General features: G+C 43.2%; 1 protein-coding gene across 2 annotated transcripts in view; it reads right to left on the bottom strand.

Annotated features, from left to right (window-relative positions):
* TPD52 (tumor protein D52) overlaps window positions 1-19,878 on the bottom strand; it is a 107,928-nt gene that overhangs the window by 77,907 nt on the left and 10,143 nt on the right. The window contains exon 1 of one of the 2 annotated variants that reach the window (XM_055318284.1): window positions 19,208-19,313. The exons of the other annotated variant lie outside the window; for it this stretch is intronic. Within the exon in view, the coding sequence (XP_055174259.1) occupies window positions 19,208-19,286 (79 nt within the window). The 5' untranslated portion in view covers window positions 19,287-19,313. Of the gene's footprint in view, window positions 1-19,207; window positions 19,314-19,878 lie in introns of those variants that run through there. 2 annotated transcript variants of the gene reach the window in all.

Raw genomic sequence — 19,878 nt, 5'->3', positions numbered from 1 at the left:
AATCAATCTACGGAGACAGAAAGTAGATTAGTGGTGGCCTGGAGGTGGGACTGCAGAGCAACTGCAAATAGGTATAAGGCTAATGGAAATGTTCTAAAATTGGATTGTGGTGATCATTTCACAACTCTGTCAGTTTACTAAAAATTGAATTGTACACTTTTAACAACTGAATTTCAAGGTAAATTATATGGTAATTATTTATTGCAAATTATATCTCAATAAGGCTGTTTGGTTTTTTTTTAATTAATAAACTTGTGTGTGTGTGTGTGTGTGTGTGTGTGTGTGTTTAGATTTACCCATTTGTGTTAGATGGGGAAAACACCTAAGAAGATACATGACACGTAAGACAAAGTGCAGAATAGTATGTGTATGACATGTTCCCATTTGGATTTTTATTTATTTCTTTTAAGATTTTATTTATTTATTTGAGAGAGGGAGAGACAGAGATAGTGACAGAGAACACAATGTGGAGGAGAAGGACAAGCAGACTCCCTGCTGAGCAGGGAGACAATGGGGGCTCGAACCCAAGACCCTGGGATTACGACCTGAGGCAAAGGTGGACGCTCAACCACTGAGCCACCCAGGTGCCCCCCCTCATTTGGATTTTTACATGGTTATGCATTTACTATTACTACTCTTTAAGAAGGGACACTTCTTAAAGATCATCCAAGGAGCTTGATTACAACAGGTGTCTCTGGGAAATTAGTCAAAGGGGAAGAGATTTGGTTTTAAGTACATTCCCTTTTTATTAATTGAATTCTTTTGCTGAGCGTGTATTATTTTTCATAAATATGAAGACAAGTTGGTTAGGAGCCCTCAGAAAGCGGACCCTCACAATAGTAAATACAGTGCTAGTTACCACTGTCTTTTGAGGAAGGGACCAGCCCTGTCCCTCAGAATTCAAATATTTCTCAGAAGACTATGCTAAAAAAAAGAAAAAAAAAAAAGGTGATTGTCTTGGACAATAAGATACCTACGTGACAGAAACTTCAGCCTGAAACTTCACTGCATATAACCCAACAGGAAGAGAATCTGAATGCTTTTTGAGGAGCAAATGTGGTTTTCTTGACTTTTAGTAGTCAGCTTCTGCAGATGCTAGAGCAAAACAGAATGGTCTATGCTTTCCAATGATACATGGGAAAAGGCATTTAATGCATACTGACCAACTACAAGACTAGATGCACATAGAAAACTGAAACTATACTCAACAAAATTTACTAAAAATAAAACAAATACACAAGTGAAAAAACTAAAAACGAACCCAAAAGACCACTGAACACCACACTCCCAAAGTCTGTAACCAGATCACGGGTAGCTGCCCAGATCTAGACCTGGCTTGTCTTCTTGCCTCACACCTCATTTCTTGGCTTTTGTTAGACTGACTACCTGATGGGGGCTTTACCTTGCTACTCAAGGACACAGACACTCTGAAAATTAAGAATTTGTGGCTCTCTGAATCCCCCTCAGCCCAACTTTCCCAAAATGCAGCCGTCCTCTGGCCATGAGTCCACTCTCATCACAGGGCTTCCTGACTTAGAAAGCCAACGTCACCAGAATCTGGACCACAAAATACTAGTGTTCCCAACCTCACACCCAAGACTCACATTTAACCTGCATCCGAAATTATTTGTGGCCCCTCCCACCCAGATCCTCACTGGCATGTGGAGCATCTTCTTCCTCCCTCCAGAGCCATGCTTGACAAACATCCACCAGCACAGCCAGATCATGCCACAAGCCCCCCCCCCACCTCCAAGTACCAACCAAACCCCCCTCTGCCCCTCCCTGCAGAGCTCACCTCCTGGAGTTTTACCCCTACCACTGCAGCGCCCATTTCTACCCTCGTCTCACTGTGCTACTTGGCACTTGGCACGTAGATTTCAACTACGTTATTCAACATTCAGTCACCTGTATGTACATGCCTGCTATGTCCAGGACACAGGTGGGAAGGAGGAAAAATGATGATATTTTTGTAGATTAACATTTAGGACAATGTTTTGGGGTTTTTTTTTTTTTTTTTAATTTTTTATTTATGATAGTCACAGAGAGAGAGAGAGAGGGGCAGAGACACAGGCAGAGGGAGAAGCAGGCTCCATGCACCGGGAGCCCGACGTGGGATTCGATCCCGGGTCTCCAGGATCGCGCCCTGGGCCAAAGGCAGGCACTAAACCGCTGCGCCACCCAGGGATCCCTGTTTTGTTTTTTTTAATAGCACCTTCACTGACACAATAAAAACAACTTTTTTTTAAAAGATTTTATTTATTATTAATGAGAGACAGAGAGAGGCAGAGACACAGGCAGAGGGAGAAGCTGGCTCCATGCTGGGAGCCCGACGCAGGACTCAATCCCGGGTCTCCAGGATCAGGCCCTGGGCCGAAGGCAGGCGCTAAACCGCGGAGCCACCCAGGGATCCCTAAAAACCACTTTTTAACATTTTTCATATATTCACAGTTGTGAGACCATCACTACGATTTAATTTTAGAACTTTCTATCACCCCAAAAAGAAATCCCAAAAAGAAATGAACCTCTAGAGTAGTGTTTTTGTGAAAAAAGAAATTTTTTTTTAGTTTCAGATTTGCAAACTTTTAGAATATTTAAAATTATAAAATGCACATGTTATCCAAAGACTGTACAGTATGGGATCGAGATTAATATGGTTAATAATTATCCACTGTTGGGGCTGTGCAGTTTAAAGGACAGAGGTAAAGTTTTCCCTTGGGGAAAAAATCCAGCACAACTATTAAAATAACAAGCAACAATAAAGAGCAGTTTGTATTTGGATAGCGCCTCATGGCTTTTAAATGCACTTGGATACAATGGCTTTCTTCTCTCATCCCAAGCCTCTAGATAGGCACACAGAGCATTTACAAGAAAGAGCCTGAACAAGAAGTTCAGGGACACATGCTTGATGCACACTGAGGTCACCTAGGGGTCCCCCAGCCCAGTTCATGTGGCCCTTGGTCTTTCTCCTGGACCCACACTTTCTCCACTTACTCTGTCACGGGAGAAGTGCACAAGCAGCTCGATGAGCAGACTTGTGTTACCATTAAGCAATTCCAATTTCATATCTGACTGGAAAAAAAAGAGAGAAAAAAAAGAAAAGAAGCCTATTTGTGCTCTCCACGCAACAAAACACGCCTTTGTCTTATGCGAAGGCCCTGGAGATTTTGTCAGCACTGGTCCAGCTGTGACACACAGACATTGGTTCAATGGCCTATGTAAATGCTCTTTGTTCAGTGGAGAGAACGTGAGCCCTCTCTAAACCCAAATCCTAGGTTCTCCTGAGGTCACTCTCAAAGTTAGGAATGGAATCTGACAAAAAGTACCTGTGCCTTGCTCAACGGTTGGGTGGATAGGTTAGAGTTAGAAAATTTTAATTAAAATGAGATAAAATTCTAATTACTTAATAGTTGTCTCCAGAATAACATCATTTCTTATTCACCAAGTGCTTATTATAGCCTGAACCGCTGGGAACACCCGGCTCCACCTTGTTAACCAGAGAAAACAGCTCACTTTTTCTAGGAACATTAACTCTTTTTTCAGACATAAGGTAGTATTTAGTGGGTTTGCTCATTAGTCACTAAGCCTTTAATGGCCTTAAAGAGATTAACGAATTCTGAAAAGTAATCTATTGTGGGTAATAATGTTGAAGGCTTTCCTATAGCTACAGAAAACCATCACAATGCAGGGCATATAACACTGGTGCTCACTTAGATACACCACACACACACACACACACACACACACACACACACACACTACCCCACGGGTACTCTACTTTTATATGCACAAGTGACATATGGTAACAAATTTTATATGACATAAATAAAATGGCTAGTGTACTGTATTCTAAGAAATTAAACATTTCTACCATCTGCCATTCTTGCTTAAAAATTAGAAAAAAGTTGGAGAGGTCAACACTACTAAACCAACTACTAAACCAACTGAGTGAAGTTACCTCAAATTTAATCTAAAATCCAATATTCATTACAGGTTCTATCATCCTGGCAGGAAGAATAACCAATAAAAAGTTAACAGCAGTGCACTGCATTATAAGGCATAGGTGAACCGCATGACCCCACCTCAATGTGAGCAACACTTGGACGGTTTCCTTCCAACACAAACCCCACCTCTCCTACAAATCTCACTCTGCTCCCCTGCTAGCAATAACTCTGAACTCTCACGTTTTTAAAGATTTATTTATTTATTTATTTATTTATTTATTTATTTATTTATTTATTTATGAGAGATACAGAGAAAGGGGCAGAGACATAGGCAGAGGGAGAGGCAGGCTCCTCACAGGGAGTCCGATGTGGGACTCGATCCCCGGACCAGGGATCACACCCTGAGCCAAAGGCAGATGCTCAACCACTGAGCCACCCAGGCATCCCTGAACTCTCACATTTATAACTCCTACCTCTGTAGACATTTTGCCTTCTACCTGGGATCATACTTAGGTATAAAATATAACTCTCCTACTAGACTAAGCTGTTTGAAGCTTGATTCCACATCACATTCATTTCATGAACTTTTACCATATCAACATCAACTTCACCTCCGAGATATCACTCCTCACTTGCCTAAGTCCCAGGTACAGAGGCTCTGCACCTTTTCCACACACACATTACACACCAGGTCATCTCTATGGTGATGTGATCCACAAGATGGCCTCCAAGATGGCTTCAGTGATTGCTCGTAGTCACACACCTGTACCAGGGATGATCTGTATGACCAATAAAATATAGTTCTTGGGTTCTCTCTCTGTAGGATGGATGAAAATCGGGTCATTGGCAGCTTTATGGAAAGGCCCAGGGAGTAAGAAACGGATACCTCCTGCCAAAGACTACCCAAATCAAGCTTTGAGATGACTAGAGCTCCAGCCAACAGTTTTAATGCAAACTCAGGAAAGACCCTGAGCCAGAACTATGTAGCTATCTAGTCTCAAGATTCCTGACCTTTAGAAACTCTGTAACATAACAAATGTTTGGGTATTTTTTAAGCTGATAAGTTTTAGGATATGTTAGGCAACAAAAACAAAAAAAAGTGTGAATTTGCTACCATATGTAAAGCAATCTCAATACCACCTTCATCTAGAATATTCTGAGGCCCACCTCAAACTTCTCGAGGCTGAGATCCAGTGACGCTTATCTTTTGTGAAAATGCTTTGGATCCTCCCTCACCAGAATTACTCTTTTCCCTTAATTCAAATTGTATGGATCACTTTAACTATGGAGTCAGTGCATTTCTGGTGCAGTGAAGGCTCACAGGCCTGCATCCCACACAAGCCAGCAACTCCCCAAGGCACAGATTAGGTCTCTACCTCTCATTAACCTAGTCAAATCAAGGATTCTCCACCATCCCACATCTGTAAACAGAAAAAAACTAGAAAGTGATATTATTGGACATTTGTTAGGGTTGGGATGATCCCCAGTAATAAAGACTTGATTAATTGTGGAGAAGCCTGCTGTAGTCAGGGACCACATTTGGAAAATGGGAGAGTCAGAGAAAGAGGAAAAAGGAATAAAACAAAACAAAACACAGACTGGTCCTGAGAATAATTCAATTTTTCCTTCCTTTCTCTACCCCTACACTTTCTCTTGTAAGCGCATCAGAAGAGAATGGAAAAGGAGAATAACTGACAGAAACATTGCATTCGCACATTTACAGAGGAAGTGAGATGAAGCAGGTGGTTCAGGAGTCAAGAGAACAACACCCTCCAAGTCAGCTGCCAATGGCTTCCAGCACCTTATCGTAGTGGTCACAGAGCATGAACCTGGGAATCGGACTGATTTGGGTTTGCATCTTGATTCCACATTTAGGACCCATAAGACCAAGGAACAAAGCATCCACTTCTTGGGCCTTCAGATCTCCCACCTGTAAATTACTACAAATTACTAAGGCAGCTTTTGAAAGGACTAAATGAGACAATCTACAAGTTTATATGAAACACCTAGAAGGCTGCATGTTCTCTCATCCCCTTCTCTTCCCCTTACTGGAGCCAACCTTCAGAATCTGTGCCCCAAAGAGAAGGGTCTAAACCCTAACACAGTCAAGTCATCTCTATTTGTCTTTGTTGCTATAAATCCCAAAAGAGGCTCTAGCTGGGGCGCCTGGGTGGCTCAGTCAGTTAAGCAGCCAACTCTTGGTTTCAGCTCAGGTTGTGGGATCAGGCCCTACATTGGGCTCTGCACTCAGTGGAGTATCTGCTTGAGGATTCTTTCTCTCCCTCTGTCACTCTCCCCACTCACGGGCAACCACTCTCTCTCTCAAAAAAAAAAAAAAAAAAAATCAATCTTTTTTTAAAAAAAAAAGAGGCTCTACTGTTGGAAAGGCAACCTTTCCAATTTAAAAGTATGGGTACTGGGATCCCTGGGTGGTACAGCGGTTTGGCGCTTGCCTTTGGCCCAGGGCGCGATCCTGGAGACCCGGGATCGAATCCCATGTCGGGCTCCCTGCATGGAGCCTGCTTCTCCCTCTGCCTCTCTGTCTCTCTCTGTGTGACTATCATGAATAAATAAAAAAATAAATAAAAAATAAATAAAAGTATGGGTACTTTGGAAAACACATTTTCCCTTTGACCAGATTCATTAAAACTTAGCAAGTGGCCACCCATAATTTTTGGCCACCCATGCTAATTTTTTTTTAGGTTTCATAGTTAACACAATGTCCACCACATTAAAAGCAACCAACTGATCAATCAACTAAAAAATTATCATTTCTAGAATTTACAAGTATCACAAAAACCTACTCTGGGGACTAGAAGTATATAAAGATTAAAAAACCTACTAAGGACTAGATAGTTCCATTTTCAACATGAAGCACATGCATTAAATGTTTATTAAGATTCTAGTACATTCCACCGTATTAGGCACCAAAGCAAACAAAACAACACGCTTTTCAAAAGAAAAAGTGTTATTTATGCTCTCATTCGTGAAATATACACATTACATTTTTAAACAATCATAAAAGTCACAGTTTATTTGTGAACGAATCTGTAAAATGAAATCCATGGAAAAGACTCCAATATTTAAGTTATATATATATAACAAATTCTATAATTAGTTTTAAAGAAAAAAGTTCAAGGAATGGTCAGAACCAACCAGGTCATTTACCCTTCTTCAAATGAAAGTCATCTTTGTCAGGCACATGTTTTTTTGTAATATCTTGTCCTCTTCTCTACTATGAAGAATATCACGTTAACAATACAAATAATTAGTCAGTAAATTATATCTTAATGTTACCAACATACAAGTTTAGGATTCTGCAATGGGAAGCCAAATCCCAAGAAAAATAAGACAGTACTTTTAAAAAAATACTCAACAGTTAAAAACAGCAGACATTTTACAATACAGGAGGCCATAAAGACACTGATCAATAGTCATCAGAACCAGCAGGGCTCTCCAAGCTAATCGAGGTTAAGTGACCTTCCGCTCCTGCTCCCCTCCCTGAAGGGCCTTTGTCACACAGCTGGGACCAGCACCAGCTTCTCCATAGCAACTGCAGCGAGCCCTGTAGCACTAGGAAAAGCATCAGATGCCTCCCCTTGTATTAAATATGTAGTAGGCTTCAGGATAGTGGTCTTCTTGGGAGGGAGTTCATGGGATGCTCATGTGGCTCAGAGCCCGCCGCCACCCTTTTCTCAAAATACCTTTTCTGTCAGATTCACTGAAATAAGCCCACAACTGGTTCCTTGAGACCGTGGAACTGCCTTCAGCATGGTGTTCGGTGCCCATCTTAATCGAATCGAAGGAGTTCCACATTTTTTAGGTCATCTCTACCCCCTTTGGCACCTCATCCAATAAGTTGTAACAGAAAAAAAAAAAATCTAATAAAGCACTGTACCTATTTAAACCCTAATAAGCTCCTTAGATCTTGGTTGTTTGGAAAGAATTAACACTGTAATGGGTCACTCTGTGGGTTATTTTTTAATTTGTTTCCACACACCACATGAGGTTCCAAATGCACAACTGTCTCAGGCTCTGCTGAAGTATTCTGGGACGAGGAGGAGGAAAGGTTCACTGTGTATGTGGGGAGCCCTTGTGTTAAAATCGGAACAAGTAAAAAAAAAATCGGAACAAGTTTTGTTATGATTTACGGGGTACTTTCACATGCAAAAGCACAAAAGTAAATAATGGATATGCAGGTGTCCTTACAATAAAGTTTCTTGGCTTTAAAAGGAGATGCTCCCGAGAAGCTCAAAGATACACCAGCAACATTGGCGAAGCACAGCTTGTAGCCCAAAGTGACCAATATAAGCAGATTCTGACAGCAAGCGATGATCTTTGAGCACACATGGCAGTTGTCATCATAAAAGTTTTTTTTTCTTTAAAGATTTTTATTTATTTATTCATGGGAGACAGAGAGAGAGAGAGGCAGAGACACAGGCAGAGGGAGAAGAAGGCTCCACGCAGGGAGCCCGATGTGGGACTCGATCCTGGGACTCCAGGATCATGCCCTGGGCAGAAGGCAGATGCTCAACCACTGAGCCACCCGGGTGTCCCATATATAAAAGTTTTAACACTTTTTCATGGGAAAACAGTTTGCATGCTACAGACAAAGCAAGACTACCAAGGAGCTGCTGAAATGCAAGAACTCCTTCCTCTGCTTCTTTTTTATCTAAAACGTAGCTCAATGCCTGACACACAGGAGTGCTCCAAGGAATGGGTGACTAAGAATCCTAAGAATTTTTCTCCTTCAGGAGAGCTGCACTTTATAGGACCACCTCCACGTCCAGTCACTTTTGGGAGCACCATTAACCAACAGCATGGCAAACTAGGAAAACCTAGTACAGACATTACATTTTTTACTCCAGGAATAGCAGCTTCCTCTATATGCTAGGCCAACGCCAGACTAAATCCACATTTTTCACTTGCTGGAGGCAAAGGAGAAAAAAAAAAAATTTTTTTCCTGAAACTGAACTTAAAAGCAATGCCCTTTATTCTCAGATTATGATCTTCCTGATTTGAGAGGGTGGAGAGGGGTGTTAAAAATCTCACACTTATAAAAAGATGGTAGCTTTATATTGGCTGATTTTAACGACTTGGCAAAACAAGGAACTGACAAGCCAGCATGAGCTCCCCACCTCTAATTCTGACTTTACCTACCTAGGAAATCAAACCTATTAGCAATGGTAGTGCTGAGATGTAACACCCACCTACTTTGCCACAACCTACCTAAGACGGTGGCCCCACCTAATACCTGCCAGACTCACTTAACACATATGGTTGCCCAGGGCAGAAAAGAAAACGAGGAATAACTGGTTTAGGAAGTGGAGGATACAAGAAATGCTACATTTGGTTACCAATATGTAGAGTCTGACAAAAGGAAGGACATCCAGAATGGAGAAGTCTAACAACCACTTCCCATTACAAGATACACTTGGACCTATATCCTCTATAAACGTGACATAAGCGAGCCATTGTTACCAAGGGCAATGCTTACCTACCAAGTGTACCGTGAGTGGAAAAAATGGTTGGATTATCAGTTTTAGGAAGTCTATAAAAAATGAAAAAAGACTGGCGAGCAGCCCAAAGCCCATTTCAAGCTGAATTTCCAAAGAGCCCAATCAGCACATTTTTACAATTTTCCTAGCAACTCTGGTTTAGCCCCAGCTTAGGAGGATAATAAATTACTCAGGGCTAGGTGTTAATGTGGTAAACATCGTAAGGAGTCAGGGTGATGTTACCAACTAAAACAAAAATAACATAAAATATATAAATGCTCAGCAATTTCACTTCTCCATACTACCCCAGGCGAACATGCTTGCCTAAAGGATGGATAAACAAAGACGCTCAGTGCTGCAGTTATTTATAATAGTTTTACAAAATTCTGTAAAGAACCCAAATGCCCATTAATAGAAGTTAAATTAAAGCATATTTATACTCTGAAACACTATGCAGCAGTTAAAAAGAATGAAATGATCACAGTGGCACCCGGATGACTCAGTCGGTTAAACATCCAACTCTTGATTTTGCCTCAGGTTGTGAGATAGAGACCCACATAGGGCTCTGCGCTGAACTGAGCATGGAACCTGCTTAAGATTTTGTCTGTCAAAAAAAAAAAAAAAGATTTTCTGTCTCTCCTTCAACCTCTGCCCCTCGTGCCCTCCACACTCTCTTTAAAAAAAAAGAGGAAGTGATTGCCAGGTACTACCACAAAAAGCTCTCCACAAGACAGAGCTGATAAAAACTAGAGAAGCACCTACAGTACAATAGTATTTATTTGCCTTTTTAAAAGGCACACATATGCAAAAATCAATTCTATGAGTGTTCCCAATGTGTGGTCCCTGAACCGGAGGCACTGATATCACCAGGGAACTCGCTAAAAATGCAAATTCCCAGGCCCCACCCCAGACCCACTGAATCAGCAATCTGAGTCTACTAATATGTTTAGACAAGCCCTCAGATGCAAACAAAAGCTTGAGAACTGCTAGTCTACACAGGTCTATATTCAGGTCGCTAAGAAAAGGACAAGACTCTCACCAAATGAGGTGTCTGAGCAAATATCTTTATCCATATTCTCTTGACCTGCCCCTTCATACTGCCTTTTTTTTTTTTTTAACAAGAAGTGTTTTCGTGCATTGTTGCACTGTTCCTATAAATTAAAAGTAACTTTTTTTTGGATACTACAGGTACTGGGAGGGGATTGGAGAAATGGTTAACCATGCAATTACGGTAGAGGAAAAGCTTATGGAATAGGGAATGGAGGTTCCCTGTGAGCTACTGAAATGTTGGAGCTCACAAAGATCATGAAAAACAAGCCAAGTTAGGAATTTAACTCCAGAATTCTCAGGAGTGTCTCAGTGAGTTCAGCTGATCTTACTAGCGTCTCCCACAGAAAATGTACACGACAGTCAACTCTATTACAATGGACACTTAGCTACCAAAGAATAATGCAAACATCGTTTTGGAAAAGCTGAAGTTTCACAAAATCTTCTGTTGTCCTGTTTTGTTGATTCCTTTGCACTATACTCTGCGGTGGACAATGCTGCTCCCAGGCTTCGCTGTCATCTTTATATTTTCTGGGGCTGCTTCCTTGAGCAGCAGGGAAAAGGAGACAGGAAACAGGGCTTTGAAATCTAAGTAACAAATGTAACCCTCTAAGCCCTGACATCCCTTTCCAGGTTGTGGGGTCTGGAAATGCATAAACTCAAGCAAACACCTACACCTGTATTTTCTTTCTCACCAACTTCACAGAAGTAAAATGGACCATTACTGCCAATATTTATAAACAAAGATGCACAAGTGTAGTCTGGAATCCACGTTAAAATAAGGTTATGGCGGGGGGGGGGGCCACCTGGGGGGCTCAGTTGGTTAAGTGTCTGCCATTGGTTTAGGTCATGATCTCAGGGTCCTGGGATGGAGGCCCACAAGGGGAGCCTGCTTTTCCCTCTCCCTTTGTCCCTCCCCACTGCTCTTGTGCTCTCCCTCTCTCTCATAAATAAATAAAATCTTTTTAAAAATAAACTAAGGTTATGGAAACCTATAATATAAAAATAGGATTAGCTATAGTTAATTTTCAGCAGAGAGATGGCAAGTAAGAGATAACCTTTTAATCTCCCTATTATTGCTACAACTCATGTTCCAAACTAGGAATAAAAATAACTGGCACTTTATAAAGAATTACGAATTTTCCACTTCCAAATTTTTTTAAGCGAGAAGCCCATTTGATGTCCAAAATGCAGGTATCACCCTTGACACACATCCTACAACAGCTTAAAAAGCCAACATCTAACACAGCCTAGATATTCTTACCTTAACTCTGCGATCAAAGATCAAGTATAAGTTTCTCTCTCTAAAACAAGTACTCTTCAAGTTTCGCTGAAGAGAAAAAAAGGAATAAGAGTACATTCTCATTCCTGGGTTTTGGGAACATCAGCTCCTTCAGTTTCAAGCTTTATTCTCCTAGATATTGCGAGGTCATCACAACCCACTTGTTCTTTGACACAAGCAAAACCCCATGCTTAAAGTGACTGCAGACCTACAAAGGAACAGCTGTGTGCCATTCAATGATCTGGGCCATGCTTCTCCATGGTACAGAGAAAAATGATCTCTTTTTTAACCTGAAAGCATGCATAGTTTTCCTTCTCATCTCCCACCATTCACCCAATTTTTTTTTTCCTTTAACAAGGCCAACTTTTTAGCCACATCCATTTAAGAAGCTTAGGTTCTTTACCTAGCGAAGATGAAACAAAAAGTTACAGCCACATAAAATAGAAATTTCCAATTTTTTAAAAAAGAAAAGATTTAACATTACATCAAGAATAATAAAGAAAAATACGATTTCACTCTGGAGAGAAAAGACTTAAAACTTAAGAAAAAGACCGTAGTGTCAGGCATCAGATATATTAAGAGATCATCCTGTAATATGCCCACTGTAGTAGATCCATTCCCAAATGAGTTAGGAAGCAAGTGAAAAGCAAGCCAGGATAGAATTGCCTTTATGTCAACATCTGTCAGAGAAGGACGAAGCAATTACTGATAAGCAGCTTTCAGTATAAACAAGAGCCCTTGTACCTCTCTGTTACGTCGATAACAGAATGCTGCAACCCTGGGGAGCCTCTACCTTCCTGCGCCCCCTTCTAGAACAGACATTTCTGAATACTTCTGAATACTGCCTCTACCTCCCCCCCACGGCCACCCACGTCAGAAGCAGGCGCATCCTGACCATCTTTTTCCTCCCCTCCTCCCCACCCCAGCTCTCCAGGGACGCTGGAGGACCAGGCCAGCCTGCAACCATGACTAACAGAATCACATGGGCAGAAGCCAACTCCACCTGGGCTGGCATGAAACAACCTGAGCAGCTAGTTGAGGTATGAAATGCTGCTATGAGAACACCTTTCCTCAACACCCCAGCCCCCCAAACCCCCGCCATACCAATTACATTTACTATCCTAAACTATGACTGGCAAATCCAGCTTTCAAGAAGATCTCTTCCGTGAGAGAAGTCAGGCACAAGCAGGTCTCGGGGTCCCTTCGAACAGAGGAAACTTGATATCCTGAAGGCCTGCCAAAGAAAGCAGCCTGTGTTTCAAGTCCGAGCTTGTGATTAGGAACCTGAATAGTGACTGGACAGGGTGTGTGCAGGGGAGAGGGAGGAGGGCTGGCAGAGGAGTATGAGTGACTACCGGAAATGAGGCCTGGGCTTTGGTTTTTACTTTCATTAAAACGTGTTTATGTTTCCCTTAGCACATCTGTCCCTTAATTAACAGGTATTTTCAAAGAAGGGATGATGCTGAGAAAATGTGGGAGGCGGGGTGCTTAAGATGACAGAGGTCCCTAGGCCTCTCTTATTTAAAAGACGTGTTTCGTTGCTTTGCTTTTATACATTTTTGTCCCCGAGGATTATGTTTAGCTTATGGGGGGGGGGGCGGGAAATGATAAAGAATTACTGCAAAGCACTGAAAAATACTATACACATTTATGGCTGCCTGAAGCTGGAGATGCCAGGTAAGTGAGGAAGCTAATGACAGCCACAGTTGCTTCCTAAAAAGCGCCCCCCCCAAGGGGCGGGGGGGGGGGAGCTGCCCACTGGCTTGGCTGGAATAAGCAGAGGTGTATTCAGCAGGAAAAACTAATTCCTCTAAAGGTGCTGAAGTTCCCTCAAGTGAGTCCTACAGGGGGTGAGGGGAATGCTGCTTTTCCAGCACTTCCACTCCCACCTCAGCAAGGCCTTCTCCCCAAAACAGCAATCGCAAGACCTAAACTGCGGACCCAAGGACTCTGGCTCTACTGGCATCCAAACGTGACTCATCTCCAGTTAACACAAGGATTCACAAGCACAATCCCGTACGCTGGAGACTTGGTTTTATTAAATAAATCTGCTCCATTTTAGCAAATGTATGTCTGTAACAAATCCATTTAAAATAAGGACTCTTGGGGTACCTGGGCGGCTCAATCAGTTAGGCATCCATCTCTTGGTTTCAGCTCAGGGGCATGATCCTGGGGTCCAGGGATTGCATCCCACATCGGGCTCCCCACGGGGAGCCTGCTTCTCCCTCTGCCAATGTCTCTGCCTCTCTCTCTGTGTCTCTCATGAATAAATAAAATCTCTAAAAAAAAATGTTTAATTTAAAAAATAAAAATAAAATCACATCTCTCTACATGACTGACAGGTGGCAAAATATTGTAAAAACTGTATGATACTGGGTAGTTCTTTAAGTCCCCCACACTTCACGCCCCCTTATCAGTAAGATGGAAAAGGAAGAGTCCATCTGAGCGGAGATGCAGAGAAGCTCAAAGAAGGCATCTGCTGCCCTGAACTGCTTGGCTGGAGCCAGGACCAGGCATATACTGAATACATCGTGAGCATCCCTGCCAAATAAAATTCCTCCTTCCCACATGGTACTGGTTGAAAAGAAGTAAGAATTTCGCATTCTTCCAAAGCTGAAAGGCCCAAACCATCCCCATCTCACCTTCTGCATCCTTCCAGTCGCCTTTGCAACCTCTAGAGAAAAGACCAGAACTGCCACACTCTGTGGCAGGGCACCTCGTGAAGGGCCCACTAACTTTCTTCTTTTGTTCAGCACGGAAAATACAGATGTGAGGTAGTGGTATTAATGGCACAATGGACACACGTTAAAAATTCCCCAGTGGGTCTCCTGGGGGACTCCATGGGCTGTGGTCCTGACTCCTGATCCTAGCTCAGGTCTTTATCTCAGGGTTGTGAGTTCAAGTCTCACACTGGGCTCCATGCTGGGCGTGGAACCTACTTAAAAACAAATTCCCCAAAACTGCATTTTATTGTCAAAAGCAAAAGGGTGACTGGGGGTGAACAAGCCCCCGGGTCAGGAGAAGCAGGACAGTCTGAGTGCCGGGGGCTCGTGGTACAGTGCTCTGTGTGCAAATGTGGGTGAAAGCCCCAGGAGCCCAGCCCGTAGGGGCTGCCCACCGCACAGCCTCCTCCTCCACTCAGGGAGCTGGAACACTTGCTAGTGGCCAACGTGTCCAGAATCTAAGGTGGAAGTGACAATATGACAAGTGTCCATACTCTGGGATGACACGGGATTAGAAATGCAATTGACTACTTCCCTCAATTCCTTCAATTGATAAAGAAAAATCAAAAGTTCCTCTTCATTTTCCAGTAAATTTTAAAAACTATGCAGCCTCTTAGTGTTTCCACTTTGCCCAGAATGCATACAGAGACCCAAAGAGTTAAATAAAGTATGAGTTCTGAAGATTCCCAACGACTAATTTGAAATATTTTTTCTAAGCTTTGAATCATTACATTCCGAGAGCCAGTTATTCTCCCCCTGCTTCTGGCTTCTCTCTTTTTACAAATGCACACAGAGGTCAAACTACCACCCTCTTTGCGTTCAAAAACAAAACCTGACACTGGAGAGGGAGAGAGAGAGCCCTAAATTAATGTCACAATAGCAGTGAAATTAATTAATAATAAATGAACAAACTAGGAAATCTGTTACTCGGGGGTTTTTTTTATTCCCACAGAAAAAAAACGTTAATACTAATAAGAAACATAAAATATCTTGAATAAATCCATGAAATAAAAGCAAAATTTAAAAAAAAGAACAACAAAATTCCTGAGTTCTGTTTTATGACCCAAAATGGGGAAAGATAGAAAGGAGCGGGAGAAAATGGAAATTCGGTGGAGATAAAAGACAGGAAAAGAGAGGAAAGCTGAAGGAAGGAGGAAGAGCAAAGTTGGATGACAGACCCACAGAAAGTGTGGTGTGCAAAAGAGAAAACTGACAGGAGCCAAAAGACAGATGTATGATTTGTAGTTTACACTTCACTCTGGATTTTGAGGAATTATCAAAGCTATCAAGTGCACTTGGGTGTTTCAGCAGAGTTCACTCCTCTTCAAATTTAACAGCTACGGTTGCTATTATAAATAGAATAATCAGACTAGGAAACATCATCAGACCAGCTGCAGTGACCACAGTCCCAGCCAGAGGCAAACCAGCAAAACAGCCACCCCCCTCCCAGGACTGGAGTCCCTTCTGGAGATTAAAAAGAGGAAGTCCGCGGGATCCCTGGGTGGCTCATCGGTTTGGCGCCTGCCTTTGGCCCAGGGCGTGATCCTGGAGTCCCGGGATTGAATCCCATCCCGCGAATCCCCCTGCATGGAGCCTGCTTCTCCCTCTGCCTGTGTCTCTGCCTCTCTCTGTGTCTCTCATGAATAACTACATAAAAGTATTTTTTTTTTTTAAAAAAAAAGAGGAAGTCTGAAATTGGATTATAATTCTGGGAAAAAATAAAAGCCCCTAAACCAAGAGCAATCTGTCATATTATCTTTACTGTTAGTCAAAATTTTTATCTAATCCCTGAAGCAATGGGCAATCCATTTTAAACATCATCAGAAGAATAGATTTGAAAGGTATGTTTCCCTTGCAACAGTGACCCGAGAGAAATAGCTGGTGGACTCCTATTTGGGACCTGCCACTCTGGACTGCAAATCATTTTTCAAGAGAGCCTTCGAGAGAATATTTGACAAACCCAGGCACGCTGCACAAATGAATCCCATAGCCAAGACACTCCATGATGGAAGTGAGCACTCACAACTTCAGATTCGCCCTGAGAAATCACCAGTTAAAAAAAAAAAAGTTACAGCTTCACTAGGATTTGGCTCAAATGTCACCTCCAGGCGAAATTGCTTCTCTGGCTCTCATACCACCCAGAGAATGTGTAATACTGCACTTTCATTTTGCAAGTATTTAATAAGTACTTACTCTCTGCAAAGCTGTTACCATTAAAGTGAATTATTGCTCATAGACTTGAGCTCCTTGAAGGTCAAACTCCAGGGTATGACTATTATAATACCTTTTGCATTAAAAGCATCTTAACTAAAACCAGTGACATATACAGTAATAGCAAAGCCAGTTATTCTCCCCCTGCTTCTGGCTTCTCTCTTTTTACAAATGCGCACAGAGGTCAAACTACCACCCTCTTTGCGTTCAAAAACAAAACCTGACACTGGATACTGGTGAGCAGTCCCACCCCACCCCAACCCACGGAGTCTGAACCCCTCAGCATTACCTACTATGGGTCCTCAGCACCAGCCAATACCCAATACTCTTTCTGGCCCATCCACTTGGCTCTCTCCACTTGCCTCTCCACCGCCCTTGAAAGTTGAACTCCCTCTGTCTTAACTTGCACCTTCCTCTCTCTGCCCTGAAATGTTCACATCCAAGTTCTGCTCTCCTTTCACTCCACTTTCCTCCCCCTCCCCTGCTCTCCCCCCTCCACTGGGCCATCTCAGCAACTTAATAGTGTTTTTTTTTTTAATATTTATTTATTTACTTATGATAGACATAGAGAGAGAGAGGCAGAGACACAGGAGGAGGGAGAAGCAGGCTCCATGCACCGGGAGCCCGACGTGGGACTCGATCCCGGGACTCCAGGATCGCGCCCTGGGTCAAAGGCAGGCGCCAAACCGCTGAGCCACCCAGGGATCCCCTCAGCAACTTAATAGCTTCCAAGATCACATGTCTCCCAAACCTTGACATCCTGCCCAGCTCCTTCTCTTAGAGATCCGTATTTCACCCCTGAACCTACCCACATAAACATCCCATGAGACCTGGGTAGTGGTTTTAAAACGTGCCCAGAGCCACTGATGTTCTTCCCTCCCAAAGTGGAGTCAAGTCTCACCTCCTTCTCCTTGAGTATGGGCTGGCCTCTGCTGGCACATTTCTAATAGAATGAGGACCAAGTGATGCCCGAGACGAAGTCATAAAAGTCACACAGCTTCTGTCCACCTCTCTCTTAAGAGTCACACCTTGGGAGCCCTTAGGGAACACACAAGAAGGGTGGGCATCCCGGGGCTGCCCACTGTCAGGTCTACAGCACAGTCTCCAGCATAAACTACTACTCAACACAGGCAACCAAATAACCACCATCGAACAGGCCCGTGCTGGGGGGTTTTTCTGGAGGCCACGCAGACAGAGACGGGTGCCGAGGAGCCCCAGCTGGTTGAGTCTTCTCAGTACCACCACCCCTCACGGGAGTGAGTAAGCCTTCAGATGATCTCCACCTCACACTTTACATCGCCCCAGCTGAGGCTGAGCAGAGACAAGCTGTCCCCACCAAGCGCTGCCCAAGTGACAGATCTGTGACCATAACAAATGCTGTTGTTATAAACCACTGGGTTTTACCATGGTGTGTTATGCAGCTTCGGACAACTGGGAAGGCCTCAAGTGTGCCATACTCCACAAACATAATTATCTCCTTCGCAGCATCTGCTCTTCTTTCTAGATTTTCCATCCCAATCCCTTTTCCATGCAACCTGAAAGCCCTTCTCTCTACTTTTCTCTAACCCTCAGATCCCCTCCACCCCTGACATGACACACGGTAGCCCAGCGATCTCTCAGGAACCCAGCACCCCCACCTCTGGTGTGGAAAACTAATAAAAAGGAAACCTCACTAAAATGGAGTTGGGAGGGTGGGGAGGGGGAACTCTCTTGCTCCACCACTCGAAGTGGATTGCAGACCCAACAGGAAGAGAGACAGGACCTTGCACACAGATACTACTTTACAATTCTAGCAGGAAGAAAGGGGACTTCCTCCTGCCTCAGCAGCCCAGCCAATGAGAGAGAGTCCCAGCTCGGCTAATGAAAAGCCACTAGGCTTAGAACCCCCAGTTTAGGGCCCCTGGGTGGCTCAGTCTGTTGAGCGCGGGACTCTTGGCTTTGGCTCAGGCATGATTTCAAGGTTGTGGGATCGGGCCTGGCTAGGGCTCCACGCTCAGGGCAGAGTCTGTTTGAGATCCCCTTCTTCCCTCTCCTTCCTGTTCTGCTTGTCCTGCTGCTTCTTTCTCTCTCAATTAAATCAATAAAATCATTAAAAAATAAAATAAAAACCCTCCCAGTTGACTCCAATGAGGTCTTTGTTTATGACAGTCTTCCCAACTTCCCACTTTCTTCTACAAAAGAAGATTCCTCTCTTGTGCTTGGTGGATTTTGCCATAGTTTTCTTGTCCTGGATTGCAATTCTCCATTATTCTCAAAGAAACCCATCTGTTGCTGGTAAAATAACTGGCAGTTTTGCTTCTTAGGGTTAACACTGGCTAGGAATACAGAGACACGCTTTACCTGGTTTGCTAGTACCTTCTATTCAATTGCCAAAATAATATCCTAAAACTGAACTCCCCCACACCTGCCACCTACTAACCACCTACAGAATACAGTCTGGATTCCTGATCCTAGCACACAAGACTGCTCACACCACCACCCCCCTCCCCACACCCAGATGACTACCTGAGGTTGCGGATCCAGGGAAATTCTGAGGATTCACAAACACCCTTTTGCCCATCCGTGCCACTGCTTCATTGTACATGTTGACTTGCCTCCATAAACTCCTTTCCTCGTCTGTCTTTCTCTCACCCCTCACAAAGATTCCTACTTAGCCATCCAGTCCAAGGTCAAAGGTCATGTACTGTAAGAATCTTTTCTGATGACCCAGCCAGAGTTGCTCACTTCCTCCTCCATCACTTATGCAAGCAAGCTCTTACAACACCCATTTCAAGACAATGAGCAAGCTCTATGTCTCTTTCTCCAGACTGGCCTTGAGCCTGAGGGCAGGCATCATATCATGTTTGCTCTCAAATACATTAAATGTTTAATTTGAACGGGAAACCACCAAAGTAGCCTTTTACAGAAATGTCTAATATTCAGTTTCAGAATCAATACTATTCAGCACCAAAACTAGTCATCCCTTTACACCTTGTTTCTTCATTTGTAAAGCAGGGATATTAAAGCACTGTTCATGGGTTTCTTAGGAAGATATTTAAAAATGGGGCAGCCCAGGTAGCTCAGCGGTTTAGCACCACCTTCAGCCCAGGGCATGATCCTGGGGATACGGAATCAAGTCCTACATCGGCTCCCTGTATGGAGCCTGTTTCTCCCTCTGCCTGTGTCTCTGTGTCTCT

The sequence above is a fragment of the Nyctereutes procyonoides genome, unplaced genomic scaffold (assembly GCF_905146905.1).
Source record: "Nyctereutes procyonoides isolate TBG_1078 unplaced genomic scaffold, NYPRO_anot_genome, whole genome shotgun sequence".
NCBI lineage: Eukaryota > Metazoa > Chordata > Mammalia > Carnivora > Canidae > Nyctereutes > Nyctereutes procyonoides.
Note: the sequence above shows the minus strand (reverse complement) of the source record. Positions and strands in the feature narration are given on the sequence as shown.